General features: G+C 39.3%; 1 protein-coding gene across 2 annotated transcripts in view; it reads left to right on the top strand.

The window, feature by feature from the left end:
* The window catches only part of LOC149816571 (metal tolerance protein 4-like), a 49,645-nt gene that overhangs the window by 11,030 nt on the left and 14,674 nt on the right, over nucleotides 1-23,941 (top strand). For both annotated transcript variants that reach the window (XM_089988176.1, XM_089988175.1), the window contains exons 2-3: nucleotides 225-406; nucleotides 13,024-13,222. In XM_089988176.1, the coding sequence (XP_089844302.1) occupies nucleotides 225-406; nucleotides 13,024-13,222 (381 nt within the window). The remainder of the gene's footprint in view (nucleotides 1-224; nucleotides 407-13,023; nucleotides 13,223-23,941) is intronic.

Here is a 23,941-nt window from a genome sequence, read left to right as displayed (position 1 = left end):
TGATGATCAAGAACCAGTATATGGTACATTTTACCTGTTTAACATTTTACATTAGAGCAAGTGTTGTGTGGATAAGCCATGTTATACAAATATTTTAATTCCAATTAAACTGTACAATATCATTGGACATTTTAAAGTGTGATTTGTATATGGTAAGGCTTCTTCTTTAAGCATGATCAATCTATGAATTCTGAAATATGTTTAAATTCCACCTCTGGTGTCAGGTGAGAAAGATTACTATGAGCGACAGTTTGCTACCTTAAGATCATTTGAAGAAGTTGACTCATTACTTACATCAAATGGCATTGGTGGCATTGATGAGGATCAAGAACAAGGAGAGGAAGCACAACAAGAATTTGCAATCAGGATATCAAACATTGCTAACATCATCTTGCTGGCACTGAAGGTAACCCAATTGCTTTAAATGAAATTAGAATTGAGGTTATTATAGGGTGACTATTCTCCTATCTTAGATGTATATTTTTGGATTCCATATGAAAATATTTTGTCTAGGTTGCTTTGCTCATGAATAGCTAAATTGAAACTTGAACATTAATTGCAAACCACCAAATAGTTACCTTTGATCTGTAATCATTTACAAAAATAATGTAATATTAGGAATGAGCAACAGAAATGGTACGGTGATAGTTCTGGCACATCAAATGGATAATTTTTAATGGTGAAGCCATAACAATTTGTGCCACACCTGGTTCAGATTTGACGTGAGAGAGATGGAAGGAAGGAAGACAATAATAGTGCTGCCAATCCCCACGTTATGAGATGTGGGTTCTGTTGTCATTCAATAACATATATAACAATTACATTAGGGTTAGACAGAAGGTGAGTCTACCCTCAATAACAAAACAATATGACTAAAGCACACAAGTTACAACAAATCCCAATAGTGCCCTTCTAACACAGGAAATATAAATGACATTCCTTACATCTTCCCTCAAACTGTACATATCTTCTTTATCATGGACAGCTTGCCTTTAAGAAACCAAAACCATGCCTTTGAAATTCCTTTAGTAAAAATGTCAACCACTTGATTTTTTGATCCAATAAAATGTGCCTCTATTTCCTGATATTCAATCTTCTCCCTTGTAAAGTGCTGGTCGATCTGAATATGTTTTGTTTTTCCTTGATGTATAGGATTCATGGATATCTGTATCGCACTCTGATTATCACAATATATGACAGATCTTCCAGTACTCTGCCTTAAAACAAGAAAATGCCTAACCCAAGTGACTTCTGCTACTAGTGTCACCTTAAAACGACACTCGACCTCTGTGCTTTGACCTGACAATGCTTCTTTTCTTTTCGCTACTCTATGATATTAAGTTTTTCCCAAGAAATGCACAGTACCTGGATATGGACCTTCTCATATCAGGGTCACTTGTTCAGTCAACATCAGTAGAACCCACAATAATTAGTGGGTTATCATACTCCTTTACATATCTCGAACCATCATCCAAGGTCCCTTTTGAAAGAATGTATCCACCGACGTTGGGTTGATGCTAAGGAGGGAGAAGACGCCTGAGAGAGAGAGAGAGAGAGAGAGAGAGAGAGAGAGAGAGAGAGAGAGAGAGAGAGAGAGAGAGAGAGAGAGAGAGAGAGAGAGAGAGGCTGCAGCAACGAGTGGTACGATCCTCAACACACAGGATCATGCCCTATATGTTATATTTATATTGAAAACAGGTTGGGTCTGGATATTACATTATGTTATATTAGATCCAGACCCAATACAAACAGTATAATGACTTTGAGATAAATACATGAGTTTCGAGTCCAGACCCAAACCCATAATGGGTACAATGATCCAATCAGTCTTAATATCCTCCCTCAAGTTGTGCATGGTCATGTACCATGGACAACTTGCTCTTCAAGAACCAAAATTATATGTTGGTAAGACCTTTAGTGAACAAATCCGCCACCTGATCAGCCGTCCGAATATAACAGTTTCAACTTCCTTGTCTTCTACTTTTTGCTGAATAAAATGTTGATCAATCTCTATATGCTTTGTACGGCTGTGATGAATGGGATTGAAGGAAATCTGGATGGCACTCTGATTATCACACAAAAGAGTAGTGGGTAGAATGGTTTCTCCTAATTCTACCAAAAGATGTCTCAGCCATGTAACCTCTGCTGTAGTTGTTGCCATAGACCTATACTCAGCCCCAGTACTGGATCGTGCAACTGCACTCTGTTTCTTGCTACTCCATGCTATTAAGTTTTCATCAATAAAAACACAATAGCCAGACACTGACCTTCTGTCATCTGGATCTCCAGCCCAATCGGCATCTGCATACACAATTAGTCTATGTTGTTCTCCTTTAGTCTTAGATTGATGATAAACTAAGCCATCCCCAAGTGTTCCCTTTAAGTACCAAAGAATTCTCTTGACAACATTCATATGTTCTGTGCGTGGATCATGCATGAATTGCGAGACTTGATTCACTGCGTAGACAATATTTGGTCTAGTGAAAGTGAGATATTGAAGCATACCCACGAGGCTGCGATATTGTCTGGGATCTCCATATGCCTCCCCATCTAGAGCACTGAGCTTATGATTCAATATACTAGGAGTGGACAGAGGTTTACAGTCCTTCATACCTGCCTTATCTAGGAAATCCGAGGTATATTTGTGTTGAGTTAATGAAAGATATCTATCTCGTCGGTCTACTTCAACTCCCAAGAAATAACGCAGAACCCCCAAATCTTTCATCTTAAACTTTCGACTCAAGAGAGCGTTTATAGCTTCTATATGTTCATCAAAATTTTCAGTGATAATAATATCATCTACATATATGAGGAGTAAAGTACTGACCTGACGATCTCGAAAAATGAATAAGGAATGATCGAGGTAAGTGTTAGGAAAACCACGAGCAAGAAACAACAAAAAAAAGAAACAAAGAACAAGAACGATCAAACAAAACACAAGAACACAGATTTATGTGGAAAAACCTCTCCTCAAATCCGAGAGAGAGTAAAAAACCACGGCCGCCCAGAGAGAAATCTTATTACTCTTTTCCAACAGTTACAAGATGGGGAAAGAAAAGCGAGAATATAAACAGGGCAAGGGCGACAACCCTAACCCTAACCAAATCGAGTCTGATCCACTAGAAACTGGGTCCCAAAACATAAGTCCAAAAAAAAAATCTTCTCGGGGGGGGGGGGGGGGGCGCTGCCCTCCTATAACTCCCCGCCAGGGGCGCCCCCCCTGGACCCCCGCCCGCTGACCGCACAATGGGACCCGTGGCGGGGGGAGCCCCCGGAACCCCCTTCCTGCAAGGGCAAAAACAATGAATCAGGCTCCACAACTCATCAGTAAGATCGAATGAATCCATGTCGTTGAACTTCGACAGAGAAGCTATCGAACCAAGAACAAGAGGCCTGCTTTAGTCCATAGATGGCTCTTCGTAATTTACAAACATGAGTGTTGGGGCTGCGTTCTGCATAACCAGGAGGCTGCTCCATATACACTTCTTCTTTTAGACTGCCATGCAAAAATGCATTTTTGACATCAAGCTGACTGAGAGTCCAACCATACTGAACCGACAAAGATAAAATTAATCGAATTGTTCCCATCTTGACCACAGGACTAAAGGTCTCATCATAGTCTTGCCTGTATTCCTGAGTAAAGCCTTTGGCTACAAGTCTCGCCTTGTAGCGTTCAATGGATCCATCAGGTTTATACTTGATCTTATAGACCCATTTAGAACTTATAACATTTTTGTCTGAGGGTCTAGGAACAATCTCCCAAGTTCCACATTCATGCAAAGCTTCCATCTCCTGATTCATGGCCTCAATCTACTTGATTGACATGTATGCATCCGAGAAACTGACGGGTTCATCTTGCTTTTCAATATGAGAAACAAATAATTGCAGATATGTAGAGAAGTTGTTATAATTGACTCATCTCTCAATAGGATGGCAAATTCTTCTAGTTTGTCTGGGCTGCACATCAATTGGCTGATCATTATTCTTGTTTCGTCGTACATAGACGATTCCTTGAAATTTTGCGGCATCTGAAGTAGACATGCTAGGAACCTGCACATTTCTCAATTCTTTCATCTGAGGTTCAATGTCGGTCTCACTCGGTTCAACAGATGACGTGTGACGCGGGGAAGCATCATACGTCTCTATCTGGTTAAGCAACTCAGTGGCAAGCCACGACTGATACCACTCAACGGCCTCGTTTTGTCCATCTACACTTCCTAAGTCCTGAACAATGGTTTCATCAAACACAACATTTCGTGAGACTTTGATGCGGTGAGTGATAGGGTCATAGCATTGATACCCTTTGTATTGGTCAGCATATCTCACAAACTTGCATACACATGCCTTGTCCTGAAACTTATTTCGTTGAGAGCTATCAATATGGACGTAACATATACAACCAAACACTCGCAATTCATTATAATCGGGTTGAATCCTGAAAAGAGCAAAATAAGGGGATTGGTTCTCTAGCAATGTCATGGGTAAACGATTTATGATATACACAGCAGAGTGGAAGGCCTCAGTCCACAAACTCACGGGAACGTGAGTGTCATGCAATATACTCAAGGCACTTTCCATAATGTGCCCATGTTTTCTTTCCGTCACACCATTTTGTTATAGTGTATGTGGGCAAGATATACGATGACTTATTCCATTATCTTGGAGAAATTCAGTAAATTCCTTTGATAGATACTCACCTCCTCCATCACATTGGAAATGCTGAATTTTAGACGAGAATTGATTACAGACTGAAGCGAAAAATGAACGAAAAAGTTTGAACACTTCAGATTTATGTTTCATAAAATAAATCCAAGTATATCTGGAGTAGCTATCAATAAAGGTTACGTAATAGCGACTACCGGATAAAGAAGATTGTGGGGCAGGACCCCAAACATCATAATACACAATTTCAAAAGGTACTGAAGCTCTTTGATTTATTGAATTAAAAGGAAGAACATGACTCTTGCATAGTTGACAACTGGAACAAAGTGAAGTATCAGACTCAACACTCGGACTAGACTCTGGAACAAGTCCACTCGACACAAGTTTCTTAATGAAGGAACCATTACAATGACCCAAACGACGATGCCAAATCTCTGGCTTATTACACTGAGATAAGCTAAAACAATCTTTGGACGACAATGGCTGGACTGACTGAATGATGGATGAATTTGATGAAGCACCACGAACAGAAGAAGGAAGTTCCTTGAGGATATACATGTTTCCTTGTCGTTTTCCTTCAACGAGCGTCTTCTTCGTGAGAAGATCCTTGACACATACAGAAGAAGAAGTGAATTCAACGGAAGAATTAGTATCATCAACAAGTTTAGAGACAGAGACAATGTTCTTGACAATACTTGGAGAATGATAGACATTGGACAAATTTAGAGAAGAACTAAGGAGTGAAAGGTTAACATTTCCAGTATGAGATATAGAGTGAAGAGTACCATCTTCAGTTTTAATATGAAATTTTCCACGATAAGGAACAAGTTTTAAAATCTTACCGACATCACCTATCACATGTGCTGCAGCCCCAGAATCAATGTACCAGGTTCCTTGCTCATTCTGCTTGAAGCTTAAACTTGAAAGAGCAGATATCAGAAGATTCTTCACATTATCCTTTTCATCCTTCGAGTCTTCTCCTATTCTTCCTCTGTGAGAGGATCCTGCACCATTGAATTTTTCCTTGTTCAGTGGATTTACCAACAGTTAGCTTTGATGTGCCGCCTTTTGTTGCATTGAAAACATGTCGGTATGTTTCTGGAGCTTTGATTCCCTGAGAAAGAATTAGGTGACACGTTGGGCGTGGGCAACAATCCTCGTCCTCCTTGACTATTCCTTCCCTGTTTACGTCCACCTCGAAAGCCTCCACATCCTCGTCCTGTCATCATCCCTGTAACCAATACATCATGGTGGCTGGAGTGCATCTCTTCTCCTCGAATGGTAACTTCATACTGTAATAACTTCGTGCGAAGATCCTCAAAACTTGGTAAAGAAGGAAGGCATAGGAGGGATGTGATTAGCATATGATAATCATATCCAAGACCATTTAGTGCCTGTTGAACTTTTTCTTTGTCAGGAATTTCATAACTCACCATGGCTAGTTGATCAGTGATGGTCTTGACTTTGTTCATGTACTCTGTAAGTGACAAGTTTTCCTTCTTTAAGAGCTGAAATTCTTTCTTCAAATGTAGAATTCTGGCCTCTGAAATCTGTGAATAGGTTTGCGCCAACTTCTGTCATAGCTCCATAGCGAAGCATTCATCGGGAATGCCCACTAATACCTCTTGAGAAAGAGTAGAGGTAATATATGCCATAACCGCCTGATCATTTCTCCTCCATACTATGAATTCTGGATTACAAACCAATTTGTTGGAAACCTCCCCTTTATCATCTCTCTTCTCTTGCAAAACAAACTCTGGTGGTGTAGGGACAGATCCATCAAGATATCCAGAGAAATCCAAACTTCGAATAAAAGGCAATATTTGCCTCTTCCAAGTTAAGTAATTCGAGTTGGTGAGTTTCTCGAAAATAAGTTGACCAAGGAAGCTACATGGAAGAGAAGGAGAATCCATGAAAGGAATAAGGATAAATGGAATTGAAGAGAAGAATGAGAAATATATCAGCAAGACAGTCCCACAAGTTAGAGAAACAATCGGAGTTCACGCCCTTTTTTTTTTAAATACGGGTCACTGTTTCTCTAATACCTTTAGTGGGGCTGCACGATTTGTACTGGTCAGAACCTCGATAGATCTATCGCAGACTCCAAAAATGTAACGTCAGGTCTGACGAAAATTGGGTATACGAGTTTGAAAATCAAGAAGTTCTGTAAGATGACTATTCACGTCAGAACTGATGTTAATGCGAGACAGAGTTTGCACCAATCAGATTTGATGCACCAATCAGATCTGGAATCAACGATGAAGGTGGGTAAAAAGGGATTTTTTTTTTTTGCAATAGGAAGAGAAGAGAAACAGATTTGGAACGAAATCAGATCTGAAAACCCAAAGATTGAATTGAAATAAAGAATCGATAAGAAGAGAAGCAGATAAAAAAAAACAGATGGAAGAATCAAAATTAAAAATTAGTTTTGAAGGGAGTGTTGATGGAGGAAACAGAGAGAAACGATAGAGAAAACAAAAGATTTTTTTTTGTGGTTTTACTAACCTAGAACAGAGGACGAATCTCTCGAGACACTTTCTGGAATCGGATTCACGCCCTTGAACTGAAGTCAGATGCGATCCCACTCTGATACCATGAAAGAATGTATCCACCGACGTTGGGTTGATGCTAAGGAGGCAGAAGACGCCTGAGAGAGAGAGAGAGAGAGAGAGAGAGAGAGAGAGAGAGAGAGAGAGAGAGAGAGAGAGGCTGCAACAACGAGTGGTACGATCCTCAACACACAGGATCGTGCCCTATATGTTATATTTATATTGAAAATAGGTTGGGTCTGGATATTACATTATGTTATATTAGATCCAGACCCAATACAAACAGTACAATGACTTTGAGATAAATACATGGGTTTCGGGTCCAGACCCAAACCCGTAATGGGTACAATGATCCAGTCAGTCTTAATACCTTTGATATATCTCAAGATTCGCTTCACTGCCTCCATATGCACCTCTCTAGGATCGCACATATGCTGAGATACTTGATTGACTGAGTACAAAATATCCAGTCGAGTAAATGTAAGATATTGAAGCACCCCCTCTATTCTTCTATATGATCTCAGGTCTTTGCATGACTCTCTTTCATCTATCTTCAATTTGACCCCTATTGGTGCAGGCGTGGACACAGGCTTACAATCTTTCGTTCCACTTCTTTTAAAGATCAATTGCATATTTTTGTTGAGACAGGAACATTCTTTCTCTGTTACGATCAAATATTAGTCATTGTGAGTTTTGTATTTGCCTCTTGTTTGAGGTGTGTGAAGACTTCTTGATCTCATTACAGTCATTACAAAAGCACAAGCACGAGAGCCACTTAGGGGCTAGAACACCATAAAAAATGTAAACTTTATTGAGGAAGCAATGCTAGAGACAAGCATAGAAACAAGGGAGGAGCACTCCCTTTGTATAGGCATTAGAGAGCCTATAGAGCCGTTGGGGAGCTCCCAACGACTTTAATGGTCTTGAACCATTATGCCCTCAATGCAATAATAAAATACAGAAATAAAAACAAAAGAAAACAAATACAAAAGATTAAAGTGCCCCTAAGGGAAACAACCTATCACATAACATACAACAACAACTACGCCTTCATCCCAAAACAATTGGGGTCGGCGATATGAACCAACAAAGAAAATCATTATGGGTCTTCCACATGAATCCTTCTCCTCCATTCATTTCTATCCAATGCCATGTCCTCGGTGAGGTTCAAAGCATTCATATCCTTTCTTATCACCTCCATCCATGTCTTCCTAGGCCTACCCCGACCTCTTTTAACTAATATATTTTCCCATTTCTCCATCCTTCTAACTGGAGCATCATTAGGCCTTCGTCGAATATGTCCAAACCACCGTAAACGATTCTCTCTCATCTTATTTTCAATGGGTGCAACGCCTACCTTCTTACGTATCTCCTCGTTCCGAATCTTATCTTTTATTGTATTTCCACACATCCATCTCAGCATACGTATCTCAGCTACACTCATAAAATGACCAAAATACCCCTAATAGTTATAACCTATTACATTAATGTGTATATATATATATATATACACACAACTTAACAGTCCTAATGGCTAGCTGGTCAAAACAGTTTAACCAAAAAAGAAAAATACAAATATTGGTCGTTAAATAATGACTAAAAATAAATAAAAAAATACAAATGAAAATTCTTATTCTACCCCTACAAGTATACTTGAGTATACTTAATCTAAAGATTAAATACCTAATAGGTATACCAAGGATATACCTAAAATACAAAAAAGAATACAAAGACATCGATAAGTATGTTAAAATATATCATGCGTATGGATCTGGATCCAGATCCATACGCATGGCATATTAAATGAAACACACATGCTAAATTCATCTTCATTAATGGCATCCTTGTAATATCTTTGATATTACAAGGCTCGTTGTATACTCCTTGTATTTTATAAATATTAGGGTTTGGAGGTCTAGCATGTAGTGTGCCACCCCAGCCGATTCTGCATCTCTCTCTTTCTCTCTCTCTCTCTCTACTTTCCTGTGCAGGCTCTTGCAGGCTGAACCACACATACGAGATCGAAATCTCATATGGTATCAGAGCCGGGATGACGAATTGCAAACCAGTCAGTACTCCTAGTGTATTACATCAAAGGCTGAGCTCTGAAGATGGGCATCTTTGTGTCAACCCTACAACGTATAGAAGTCTCGTGGGGATGTTGCAATACTTGACTTTTACCAGACCTGATATAGTTTATGCTGTCAATCAGGTATCCCAGTTTATGCATGCTCCAACGGAGGGTCATATGGAAGCTGTGAAGCGCATTCTACGCTATTTAAAAGGAACTATAGGCGACAAACTTGTTTATCGCAAGAACGATAATTTGCATAGAGGACATGAACTCATCACTTATACAGACGCAGATTGGGCAGGGGATCCAGATGAGAGACGATCTGTCTCTGGATATTGTGTATATATTGGACACAATTTAGTGTCCTGGAGCAGTAGAAAACAAAAGGCAGTGGCACGATCGAGTGCAGAGGCTGAATACAGATCGATGGCTGCAGGCACGACAGAAGCCACATGGATTAGACACTTATTGAGTGATCTTGGGGAGACAATTATTCGATCATTTCTTCTATGTGACAATCAAAGCGCAATAAACATTGCATGTAATCCTATCCAGCATAGCAAAACGAAGCACATTGAGATTGATCAACATTTCATACAACATAAAGTCGAGATGAAAGAGATAGAACTACGTCATGTTCGAACAGAAGATCAAGTGGCAGACCTGTTTACCAAGGGGTTAACAGGACGTCAATTTTGGTTATTGAAGAGCAAGTTGTACATACTCTAAAATCACGTACAACTTGAGGGAGGGTGTTAAAATATATCATGCGTATGGATCTGGATCCAGATCCATACGCATGTCATATTAAATGAAACACATGCTAAATTCATCTTCATTAATGGCATCCTTGTAATATCTCTGATATTACAAGGCTCGTTGTATACTCCTTGTATTTTATAAATGTTAGGGTTTGGATGTCGAGCATGTAGTGTGCCGCCCCAGCCGATTCTGCATCTCTCTCTTTCTCTCTCTCTACTTTCCTGTGCAGGCTCTTGCAGGCTGAACCACACATACGAGATCGAAATCTCATAAAGTATACCTAAGTATACTTGGGTAAATACAACTCAAAGCTACATTTATCTTATGAACACCATCATGATGTTTGCTTGACTTTGTAGACATTATTCGTGCTCATTTCATCACTGCTCTATATCAAAACTCATGTGCAATAAGATGCATGGGTCAGGTCAGAAATCTGCTTAGGAAGAAGGTTCATGAGGTGATGTTTAATAGATTGATTGCAAGTGATAGTTAAGGTTTAGGATGAAAAGTGAGACAAATGAGTTTGGGTTTTCACATGCTGTAAATAGCATAGAATTTTGTAAGTAAAAGAGACAGCAAGATTAAAGTAGCAGATAAATGTGATTTAGGTCTCATAGGTGATGAAGATGGTTCTGAAACCTGCTGGCTGTTTATTATTGGCAAACATAAAAGGAATATAGCGCAAATCAAGGAGTCTTCTGGTTTTCATTATGCACATTTTATTGTACTAAAATTACCATCCATTGTAAAGTATACTCATGGTTTTTGGTAGTATTTGATCAGTTTATTGGTTAATGTTTCATACATATTATGCAGAACAATACCTTTTCTCCAGAAGGTTATTGAAATTCTTTGGTAACTTCTTCATAATTAGCATATGCAAGCAATGGACAGATTGACTTCCGTCATCTCAGTTAAGCTCATGACCTAACAGAAAGTATCAAATAAAAGTGTCTTATTTATTCAGACTGTTCCATAAACAGCATAAACATGGACAAATATCAATGCTTTAAATATAGACTTGAATTTGCAGAAATGTTTTTCCAAAATGCATTTGAAAGTGCTACCAATTCTATGGTTGTGTAATTGAACCCTTCCTTTCACACACACACACACACATGTGCACATACACACGCGCGTGTGTACACACACACACACACACACTTGTGTGCATGTACACACTTCACAAACAAAAAGCATATCAAATTTGCCTCATAAAATGCTGATTTTTTTACCATAAGGAGCAGATCCTTGCATATCACACACGTGCAAACACATACACAAAGAGAGCAGATTTTTGCTACCATAAGGAGCAGATCTTGTTAAGATGGATGTAATCTTATATGTATATATATTTTCATATATTTATATATTATATTTATATATGTATGTATATGTATATATATAATATATATATTGTTATCTATGTCACAGGGACTTGGCCAACCGGGTGCCGCACCCACATCGATGCGGTGCACGTGCGGGTACGACACCCGGTGCGGTCAACCAGACCCTGGGTGCGGTCAACGCACCCAGGGTAATTTTAGACAAAAAAAATGCCCGATGAAAAGGCTTAGGGTAATTTTTTTTGCCTTAATTTTTCTCCTACCCGAGTTTTCCTCCTACCCGAGTTTTTCTCCTGAAGCCGACGCCGACGCTGACGCCTTCCGACCTCTCCTCCTCACTCCTCAGGTACTCACTCTCTCTCTTCTCTCTCACTCGCTGTCCGTCACTCTCGCTGCCTCTCTTCTCTCTCTCTCACTCGCTCTCCGTCTCTCACTAGACCTATCTCTCACTCGACTTCTATCTCTCACTCTCACTCACTCTCACTGCCTCTTCTCTCTGTCTCTCTCACTCGACCTCAAGGGAAACATGAACTCAGCTGGGTCTTAGTGCAGCCAAGGCTAATGTAACGTGAACTCGGTTGAAGGTTTGAGAGAGTTCACAAACTCTCTATGTAAAATGTAACAATATTGTAACAGGGTGGTCTCTGCATCATGTACAAAACGGATAAATACTGAATAAATAGAAATTTTGCCAAAATGTTAAAACTTCAAAATTATATATATATATATATATATATATATATATATATATATATATATAATTTTTTATATTTTTGCCCTCCCGCACCCCCGCAGCCCCTCACCCAAGGTTTTTTAAAGTGCCGCATCCCCGCACCCATGTGACATAGATTGTTATTTATATAATGTATATATTATATATAATAGTCAACCCAAGTTGTTATTTATATAATATATATTATATATAATAGTCAACTTGGGTTGACTAAGTTGACCAATGTTGACTTTATATAACCGTTGGAGATGGTCCAATGGTTATATTTCTAGCTGTTGGATCCTCTCCAATGGCTAGAAGGGTTCTCCCCTTCTTCTCCTTTTTTCTCCTTCTTCCCTATAAATAGGTGTGTGTGTGTGCATTGTAAAGAGAGAAAGTAATGGGTAGTTTTCTAGGTCTTGAGTGTTTTGATTGTTGTAACGAGGCTCTTTTATAATTTTTCATTTCTTTTGTATTATTTGAATTTCATACTTAATGAAATTATTTATTTTTAAGTCTTGTGTTCTATGGGTATTTCCATTGTGAATGAGTGTTTAACTACATTGTATTCTTGACTCATAAGACGTATTCCGGAGTGCATTGGGATCCGTACCATTTCATGACAAAAGAGATGAAGAAAACCCTTCTAGCCATTAGAGAGGATCCAACGGCTAGAAATACAACCGTTGGACCCTCTCCAACGGTTATATAAAGTCAACATTGGTTGACTTAGTCAACCCAAGTTGACTATTATATATAATATATATTATATAAATAACAATATATATATATATATATATATATATATATAAGATTACATCCATCTTAAGAGATCCTTGGCTATCAAACACACATACATGCACATGCACACACAGATAATCGGAAAACTTAACAAGGTTTTATCATGAAATGCAGATTTATGCCATCATAAAAAGCAGATCCTTGGCTATTGCTGCTTCAACATTGGACTCCTTGTTGGATCTGATGGCAGGTGGAATTCTCTACTTCACACATTTATCAATGAAGAATATAAACATCTACAAGTACCCAATTGGAAAGCTGCGTGTGCAACCAGTTGGAATTATCATTTTTGCTGCTGTCATGGCTACTCTTGGTATGTTTGCAGACATTAAAGCACAATTGTTTGGCCTATTTTGATTTTTATTATTGAAAAAATATTAGCTTTTTGTTAGATGTATATTCAAAGAAGTGTTCTGTACTTTTGCAACCAAAAGGATTACCATCTGTCCAATGAATCTTTTAGTACTGGCTGCTGCGACCTTTTCATCTTGGACTTTTGTTCTCCTGGGAGGAATTTCTTTTTCCAGGTAAAAAGGGTGTTTTCTGGTAATTTTGTCTACACAAACTGCCTGTATGCTTGATTTATGTGGGAACAAATGCATGGAGGCCATTGCATTCCCATGTAAGTTTTCCTTTTCGTTGCAATCAGACACTCATGTATGATGTGACTGAGATTTAGTGCACTATAATTTCAGATTTGCAAGACTTAGAATGAGAAATGAAATGACAATACATATGCCAACACTTAGAGGTTTTATTCATAGTCACAAATATAGGTGATATTTTGAAATATCGTGATAATGTCTCGTAAGTTCATGAAATGATATTAAAGGTAAAATATTTCGATATTTTGAAAATATCATAAATTTATACATATTTCAATATTATCATGATAAAACCATGATATTATCACAATAATATATCAGTTACTTTTACTTGTTTACTTCTTTTCTCTATGTTAAATATGTTTTCTTATTTTATTTATATTTTTTATTTATTTTTTATCTAAACATGTTATTTTCTTACTTATTTATGTTATAATTATATTTTTAATTTTTTTTAAGTGTCAAGTTTTTTTCCCTAAGATTTATCAACTAAACCTGTATTATCATGAGAAATTGCTTTGGATATAGCTTATAAGATCTGCATGTCTACACCAAAAAACCGTTTGTAGAGAAGAAGATAGAGAGAGGAAGAAGAAAGGGTTGCAACAACTATTTTCCACACCCTTCCTCATGGGTTGTGGGTTTCTTAATATCAATCATTAGATTATATTCTAAGAATGCCCCTAATTATAATACATAACAAAGATACATAAGAGGGTCAACAAAAGAAACATTAAAAATACAAGAAAAAATGTTACATAAAGAGAGGATGTGATACCCAAAACACGTCAATCTAAATTTGGATCCGGATCTGGATCTAGAACCTCACGTCTCAATACCCTCCTTCAAGTTGTGCATGGTAAGAACCATAAACAACTTGCTTTTCAAGTACCAAAACATTTTCTTAGTTAATCCTTTTGTAAACAAATCTGCAACTTGATCCTGAGTCCCAACAAACTGAGTAGAAATCTCTCCACTTTCAATTTTGCTTATAATAAAGTGTTGATCTATCTATATATGCTTCGTTCTTCCATGTTGAATAAGATTGAGAGATATCTTGATTGTACTTTGATTATCACAAAATAAGATAGAACTTGACATCTGTTGATATAAATCAGATAATAGATATCTGATCTAAATTATTTCAGATGCTGCTGCTGCCATCGACCTGTATTCAATTTCAGTACTTAATCGAGCTATTACCTTTTGTTTTTTACTGCTCCATTAAACCAAGTTCTTCCCAATAAAGACACAATACCCGAAGACAAACCTCCTTTTATCTGGATCCTCTGCCAAATCATCATCTGAAAAGGTTATAACTGATAAAATACCTTTATCAATATCGTTTCTTCGATAATAAAGCCCATCACCAAGAGTGCCATAAAACTACATAGGCGTGATGTTTATTCACCTAAATAGTCTAAACTAATCATTTGTCGGTGCGACATGTCATCCATCTATATGCTAACATAAGCATCATAAGCATAAGCATCTCGAGGACACACAAAGTCATACGTAATTTCATCGATAAGCTTTTACTTGACAAAAATATACGTATCCAAAACACACGAAAGTCTTATGACCCATCAACCAGTGTGAACAGACTTTATGTTTCGATATTACTGGCCTGCGGGTACGCCCAACCAAAACGTAGAAACAACTGAGACTAATTCGGGCGTCTGTTATTCTATGTATTTTCAATAACTCGAATAGCTAGTTGAGTCCACTCCTAAGAGGGACAACTTTCAGCCAAGAGAGAATTCCCCAAAGGCAGGTAAGCAGTGCCACGGATGCATCCAACTTTTGCAGAAGTTAATAGGATCTACCACCTAGGATAATGTCTGGTAGTCCCTTCCCCTAACTCCAATGACTGGGGAGGCCAGATCTTTGCCCGTGGGGTGGTTGTTAACAACCTATCCATTGGAGTTTTTGTACCGCTCTGTCCTCTCCCTTGACAGACAACAAGAAGCGAATGGGTGCATTAGAGGTTGCTTAACTAACGACCCATTCTAATGTTGTGGTCTTTCAACCACTCAAGCATCTTGCCTGTTAAGGCGAATCATTCACCATTTTATGTGATTACAACATTGTGCATTTAGCACTATTTGAGGTTGCATGACCGTCTCATCCGATCATCGCAATACTAGCGTGTAGTGCACGATTACAAGTACTCTAGGATAAAAGGGGTATAGCTCCTCAATAGAAGCCTCAACAGAAGTGTTTCACAAAGATGTAATGTTTCTGAAGCTCTGTTTTTGACATTATCTATCTTTCGAAACAACCAACAGCTTGTGCCAACATTCGGCATGCGACTTTCTAGAATCTCATCCGCTATCGTGGTATCTACATGCCTCACATGACTCGATACCAGCCTCGATAGACGAGATACGGGTTTCTCAACAGAACCTCCGCTAAGAAGTTTGCTCAAGTCAACTTTGCAGGACTGCTTGCTCGAAAAGCCAGGATCCCTCTTCTTAGACGAGGATGTATCGCTAAGCTCCCGACTCAACTCTTGTCGCAAGAGGGAGAGCAGTAAATGCCTCTTGCATCCTCCACGAGGATGCCTTTATAGCACATGCAATGAGCGAAAACCTGAGCGTCATCTGCAATGGCAAGACATTAACGAAACATTTGCAAAAGCAAGAGCCTAGGCGCAAAGCGCGACGACAAAGTAAAGACTGTAAGCAGGAGTGCAAACGCAAAGCCTGGGCGCAAAGCGCGACGGCAAAGTAAAGACCGAAAGCAGGAATGCGTAAGCGAAGCATAGGCGCCAAGCGCGTCGGCAAAGAAAAGACATGACAAAAAATAAAGGATAAGGATCGCGAAACCGGGTCCTTGAGTTAAATGCGTACTCGTATAAATATATATATATATATATATATATATGCATATATATTTATTTAATTGTCCTTTTTAGTTAATTGAACTCAATTCAATTGTCCAAGTCCTCCGTGCAATCTTCCCCTACCTTGAGGGTTTGCAGGACTACGCACGCCTGGAAGCGAAGGTAAGCACGGGCTCTGCCACGGGGCGCGAGTAGAATCCACCATTTAACCTGCGATGCTTAGAACGTTAGTATGCTAAACCAAAAAAAACAAAAGGAGGTGGGTCCGACAAGACTCGATGCGAAGCAAAACAATGGACTTCGCTCCCTGCAAACAAAGCTGCAGAGGCAGAGGCCAGTGACACGAGCCCTGCTTAGCAGAGCGCGACAGGAATAGGGGAGGAGAGCCTCTGCTTTCTGCCAACGAAAAGAGGTAGGGAGGCCTGCTCCCTGCCAGCCAAAGCAGCAGAAGCAGGGGGTAGCCCCTGTCAGAACCGAGAAGACAGAGGCAGGGAGTTGTCACTCCTTGTCTGTAGAAGACTCGGGCGGCAGGGGTTCAGCCCCTGCCGACCTGCCAGAGGACGAGGGGGACCTCGCCCTCCCCGACCGAAACGAGGAGACAGGGAGGAGTTGTGCCCCTCCCCTATCGAAAGGGAAGGGCAGGGAAGGCGTCGCCCAACTCAAGCAACAGGAGAGCAGAGGGGATCTTCGACCCCTGCCGAGAAACACAAGAAGGCAGGGGCCTCGCCCCTTGCCGGAAAGCACAAGGCAGGGGGGCGAAGCCCCCTGCCGGGAAACACAAGGCAGGGGCCTCGCCCCCTGCCGGAAATCACAAGGCAGGGGGGCGAAGCCCCCTGCCAGGAAACACAAGAAGGCAGGGGCCTCGCCCCCTACCTGATAACACAAGGCAGGGGGCGAAGCCCCCTGCTGGCGAAAGAAGAGAAAAAGGGGAAGTGGAGAAGGAGATAGGGAGGTGGAGGATCTGGGAGGAGAGAGGAGAAGAGGCGTACCTGGGGGGTCGCCGAAGGAGCTCGCCAGAGAGAGGAGGGTTGCCGGTGGCCGTCGAGGAAACGAGGTTGCCGGGGGGTCTCCGTCGAGCAGACGAGAGAGCAGAGAGCCCGGGGGAGAGAGTGCAGAGAGAGAGTCGAGAGGGGGTCAGCGCGGGGTGAAAGGGGAGAGTGCAGAGAGAACGAGAGAGCAGGAGAGGGGTTTCATATTTGAACCCCCCCTGCCTCGCTGTCTTTAGAAGACACGATGGAGGCGGTGCCTCCGGATGGGTCCGGGTCTGGATCCACCCCGAATTCAAGTTTTTTTTTTTGGATTTTACACTAATTCATTGACCAAACAACGTGACCTTTCAGCATCTTGAACTGGAACACAAGCCAACAGATTCTCTTTGAACACAAGCTTGATTATTGGGAGATATATAGGCTATTTCCACTAGTTACGAGAAACATGATTATAACTCATCTAGAAGAACCTTTGTATTAAAATTGAAGTTTTCATTTGTAGAAGAAGGTGTAGGCTGTTAAAAAATGTACTATATATGTATATATATAATTATAATATTTAATATTATTATATATATATATTATTTTTAGTTATTTTATTCTTTTTGTATTTTTCCTATCTAGTTCAATAGGAACTAGATACATTGTTCAGTCAAGTTCCTAGTTGAAACTTGACTGCAGTGTAGCCGTTGGACTCTAGTCCAATGGCTACAATAAGAGCCGTTGGACTAGAGTCCAACATCTCTTTGAGGAGAGCTCAAAATGAGCTCTCCTCTCTCTTGCTTCTCTTAGTATAAATAAGGGTGAACCCCTCCAATGTAAATGTGACTTCTACAATGCTTTTTAAGCATTTCATATTATGAATAAAATTCTTTATTTCATTCTTGCCTTTTTCCATATTTACCCTTTTGCGGGTCTTGCTTAAAGTGTCTTTTAGACACTTTACTTGTGTGATTCAAGTGCTTTCGTGGAAGAGCACCATTTTATTACATAGGCAACAATTCTTGTGCATGCGTTGTATAAATGATTGCCTATGTTACTGTCACCACTGTTAAAATACATGTAATCCATATATATATGTTTATATATATATATTGTTTAATATATCCAATAGGGGTATTTTAGTCATTTCACAAGTACCCGATAGGGGTACTTGTTATTTTCATTTATTTTTGTAATTCTTTTTGCACTTTATTTTTTCTTTTTATTTTTGTTTTTTTGCTCACATAAAAGGGGCCCCACCATGGAGTCGATGGGGCCCCCAATGGTCACATTTGTGACCGTTGGGGGCTCCCAACGACTCCATGGGGAGCCCCTAGGTGGCTCTTCTTTTAAGGCCATAAGGCCATCCCTCCTCTCCTTCTTTTGTGTATATATAGGGGTGAACCCCTCTTGTATTTTTCACTCTTGAGAGCTCTCTCTTTTTCAATAAGAGACATTTATATTTTTATGTTGTGTTGTCTCTTGTGGGTTTGGGTGTTACCTCTTTTGTTTGTTCATTAGTGGGTATTGTAAGTGCTTATCACACTCTTTGTTTTTCTGCATATTTCATTACATGGTATCAGAGCCTTGTGTATGCTCTTCTTCTTAATATAGCTAGTTGAATAGTTATATATTATTGTTTTTTGTATCTCTCTTCGTTTATCCTCTTATGAGTGATTAAATGGAAGGGGAACAAAAGATCGATCTCTCCTTTAAGCTCAATGGCTCCAACTACATGATGTGGGCCGCCGCCATGGAGAACAACCTCAAAGGTAAAAAACTTTGGGGATACGTTATGGGCACCATTCCGGAACCACAACTCCAACTCACTAAGATGGATGGTGATCAAGAAAAAGCTCTTGAAGGAAATGCACGCATGAAGGCCATTGAAGATCACCAATCTAAAGTGGAAGATTGGGAAAGTAAGCATGCGAAGATTCTTGCTTGGTTCATGAACAATGTGGAGCTCAAGATTTGCGCCAACATTGCTAAGTTTCGGATGGCTAATGAAGCATGGTTCTTTATGAAAGGTATGTTTACTCAAAAAGACCTTGCTCGTCAATTCTTTCTCCAAGAAAAAATCCGGACTATCAAGCAAGGAGAAATGAGTGTAAGGGATTACTATAGCACTCTTGGACCCTTATGGGATGAGCTATCTTTACTAGAACCAAAGTGGGTTTCTAGTGGGTGTGGAACTAAGAAGAGAACAAATGAAAAAAAAATACTTTTTCCAATTTCTACATGGGCTTAGGCCCGAATATGAATAAGTTAGATCTTCCCTTCTTCATAGCCTCTTCCCTTGGAAGATGCCACAGCCGAAATATGCCAAGAAGAAACTCGTTTTGGCATGATTAAAGAAGGAGATGATGTTTTGACCGTATCTAAACCCGGCAACCATGTAAAAGCCTATAAGCCTCCACACTTTGGAAGGCAAAATAATTATAATGGCAACTATAGAAAAGCCATTTGCCATCATTGCCAAGAACCGGGTCACATAAGACCTAATTGCCCTAAGTTGAATGAAGCACCTAAAAACAAAGTTGCCTCCGTTGAAGAAGCTACTCAAAAGAAGGAGGAAACTATCAAAGGGAAGGAGTCTTTTTCTCTTGTTCAACTATCGGAAGCACTACAAACTCTACTCAAGATTCCATCAACCTCGGGTGCCGCCATAGCTTCTTCCTCTCCTCCAGGTATGTCTTCTTGGATCCTTGATTCTGAAGCTTCCTTTCATATGACCCCTCTTGAAAATGAGCTTTCCGATTTGTGTAATAACTCTAAAAACTTCTATGTTTCAACTGCCGATGGTACATCTTTACAAGTAAAAAGTTTTGGAACCTTAAATTTTTCTAAAGATTTCTTTGTGCCAAACGTGAGAGTGGTACCTCAACTTAATTTAAATCTCCTCTCTGTTGCTCAAATATGTGATCATGGATGTGAAATCTCCTTCTCAACTACGGATTGCTCTATACAGGATCTCCGGTCCGAGAAGCAGATTGGACAAGGCCATAAGAGGGGAGATCTCTATTACTTGAGCAACTTGAAACTTCCCACTAACTCTTTTTGTAACCATGTCCAAGATAAAAATATTGAAATTTAGCATCAAAGACTTGGACATCCAAGTTTCTCAAAAATGTACTCCTTTCCATTTGGAAAGAAATTTTGTAATGAGAAACATTTTGTTTGCAAGTGTTGTATTTTTGGCAAAATGAAATCCACCCCTTTTCCAAATCGAACCTTTGTGTCCAAAAGACCATTTGAGTTAGTCCATTCGGACGTTTGGGGTCCTTCTCCGGTCATGTCTAAGGGATGATACTCCTATTACGTTACTTTCATTGATGACTACACTAGGTATGTGTGGATCTATTTTCTCAATTTAAAATCCGAAGTCTTTGACTTCTTCAAGAAATTTCATATGATGTCAAAAATCAATTTTCAAGTAATATCTCTACTCTTAGATCCGATTCGGGTGGAGAATATCTATCAAATGAATTTCAAAATTATTTAGAAATAAATAGAATTTATCATCAAAGATCGTGTCCTAGGACTCCTCAACAAAATTGTTTAGCCGAAAGAAAGCATAGACACATCATGGAAACCACTAGGACACTCCTTATTTTCAAGGAAATTCCAAAGAGTTTTTGGGCTGAAGCCGCATTAACCTCAACTTGATAAATAGAATGATATCTTCATCCTTACAAAATACATCTCCATATGAAAAACTATTTGAAAGAACACCCGATTTCAATAGATTAAGAATTTTTGTGTGTAAATGTTTTGTCCTTACACATAAAAGAGACAGATTATCTCCTAAAGCTATTGAATGTGTTTTCTTAGGATATGGAGAAAATCAAAAGGGTTTTAGATGTTTTGACTTGAAAAATAACAAACTCTATGTATCCAAAGATGTAACCTTTTTGGAAAATGAAAATGGTTTTATGAAAACTAAAGATATTGACGAAAGTGAATATGCTTTCTTATTTGATCTTCTCTCCCAAGAAGATGAGACTCCTCAAGAAGAGGAAATCTCTAATGAGTCGTTGAATGACCTAGAGGATATTCCTCTTAACAATGTTGAAGATGAAAGTGATAGACCAATCCAAACCTATGTTAGGCGTGGTCAACAAGCTCAAATGAGCGCCTTAGAAAAATACTCTCAAGGGTCCAACATAGAAGAAACTTCTTTAAGGAGATCCGGCCGAATCTCCAATCTTTCTAATAGGTTTGTTTCCTATGAGTCTCTAACTCCAAGGTATAGAGCGTGTCTAATTGCGTTACACTCATTTCATGAACCTTCACATTATAATGAAGCCAAAAACATTCCCCAATGGGTTGAAGCCATGAACTTAGAGCTTAGTGCCCTTGAAAAGGCAAAAACTTGGGAAATAACTTCATTACCCACTGGAAAGAGATCGATTGGATGTAGATGCGTCTTCAAAATTAATACTAAAAGTGATGGTTCATTAGAACGCTATAAAGCTCGATTAGTAGCAAAAGGATATGCTCAGGAATACGGTATATATTATGAAGAAACTTTTACACCCGTAGCTAGGATGACCAGTGTTAGGACTCTTATCGCCGTTGCGTCAGTCAAAAAATGACCTATCTATCAACTAGATGTTAAGAATGCATTCCTAAATGGTGAATTAAATGAAGAAGTTTACATGGATTCTCCACCAGGAGTATGTATTGGTAAAAATAAAATTCTCAAACTTAAAAAGGCATTATATGGTTTGAAACAAGCCCCAAAGGCTTGGCATGATAGATTTAGTAATGTAATGATTAGTTTGAATTTTCGTTCATGTTATACTGACACTGTTTTGTTTGTGAAAAATGCAGGGTCTTCAATAGTTATTTTACTACTTTATGTTGATATGATCATCACTGGAAGTGATGAGCAAGGAATTAATGATATTAAGAAAGTTTTAAAAGAAAATTTTGACATGTCTGACCTTGGTTTCTTAAGATATTTTTTAGGAATTGAAGTGGCGTACTCTCCTCGAGGGTACATTCTCTCTCAGATGAAACTTGCTGCTGACATTTGTTCCAAATCTGGTATCTCCGATGATATCAATGCAAAGTTAAGGTTGGAAGATGGAACACCTCTCGAGGATCCTACTCCCTACCGGCAACTTGTTGGGTTTCTAACCTACTTATCCATCACTCGGCCAGACATAGCTCATGCCGTCCACTCTGTCAGTCAGTTTCAACATGCACCTACAACCGTGCACATGAGTGCAGTCTTAAGGATCGTCAGATATATCAAAAACACCATAACTAAGGGAGTTTTTCTTTCCTCCTCCTCATCACTTGATCTAATTGCTTATACTGATGCTGATTGGAGATGAAATCCCAATGACCGAATCTCAACTACGGGATTTTGTGTTTTCTTAGGTGACTATGATTTCTTGGAGATGCAAGAAGCAGCACAAAGTATCCTTGTCCTCAACGGAAGCGGAATATCGTGCTATGGCCACTACAACCATGAAACTTGTATGGCTAAGAAGTCTCCTCAGTGATATGGGTATTGTCATCTCTACTCCTTCGAAGATGTGTTGTGATAACAAAAGCGCAATTTATATTGCAAGCAATCACACCTTCCATGAGCGTACTAAGCATATTGAGATGGACTGCCATTACGTACGTGATGAATACCTAAGAGGAACCATAGCACTACCTTACGTCACATCCGAGTACCAGTTGACGGACTTCTTCACTAAGGCCCTTGCTGCTCCTCGTTTTTTGTTTCTCCTTAACAAACTTTCGGTTATATCCCCGTAAAGCTTGAGGGAGGGTGTTAAAATACATGTAATCCATATATATATATTGTCTAATATACCCAATAGGGGTATTTTAGTCATTTCACAAGTACCCGATAGGGGTACTTGTTATTTTCATTTATTTTTGTAATTCTTTTTGCACTTTATTTTTGTTTTTTTGCTCACATAAAAGGGGCCCCACTATGGAGTCGATGGGGCCCCCAACGGTCACATTTGTGACCGTTGGGGGCTCCCAACGACTCCATGGGGAGCCCCTAGGTGGCTCTTCTTTTAAGGCCATAAGGCCATCCCTCCTCTCCTTCTTTTGTGTATATATAGGGGTGAACCCCTCTTGTATTTTTCACTCGTGAGAGCTCTCTCTCTTTTTCAATAAGAGACATTTATATTTTTATGTTGTGTTGTCTCTTGTGGGTTTGGGTGTTACCTCTTTTGTTTGTTCATTAGTGGGTATTGTAAGTGCTTATCGCACTCTTTGTTTTTCCGCATATTTCATTACAACCACATAAGGGTTTGTTGGCTAAAAGAAGTACCAATTTTCTGAACTTTCAACTGATAAAGTAAAATTGCAGTTTGATCCTACTCTACACCTGCTCAAGAATGGTAGACCTTCCCTATATGGTATTAGCAACCTCAGTGTTTCAGATAGCTATATAAATCAATTAAATATAATTTTTCATATGAGGAACCCTCCACAAACATATGCTGTCAGATACTGAATGAGAAACCTGTTTGTTGCCTTGTTTATCTGACTGTTTCTACATATGGATTTCACCTTTCCATGATTGGAACCATCAAGATAACCCATTAAATTCTGAATTGAGCTAATGGGAGTAA

The sequence above is a fragment of the Nuphar pumila genome, chromosome 14 (genome assembly GCF_984573655.1).
Source record: "Nuphar pumila chromosome 14, dmNupPumi1.hap1.1, whole genome shotgun sequence".
Lineage (NCBI taxonomy): Eukaryota > Viridiplantae > Streptophyta > Magnoliopsida > Nymphaeales > Nymphaeaceae > Nuphar > Nuphar pumila.
The sequence above is the reverse complement of the archived record's forward strand: the minus strand, read 5'-3'. Positions and strand labels throughout refer to the sequence as shown.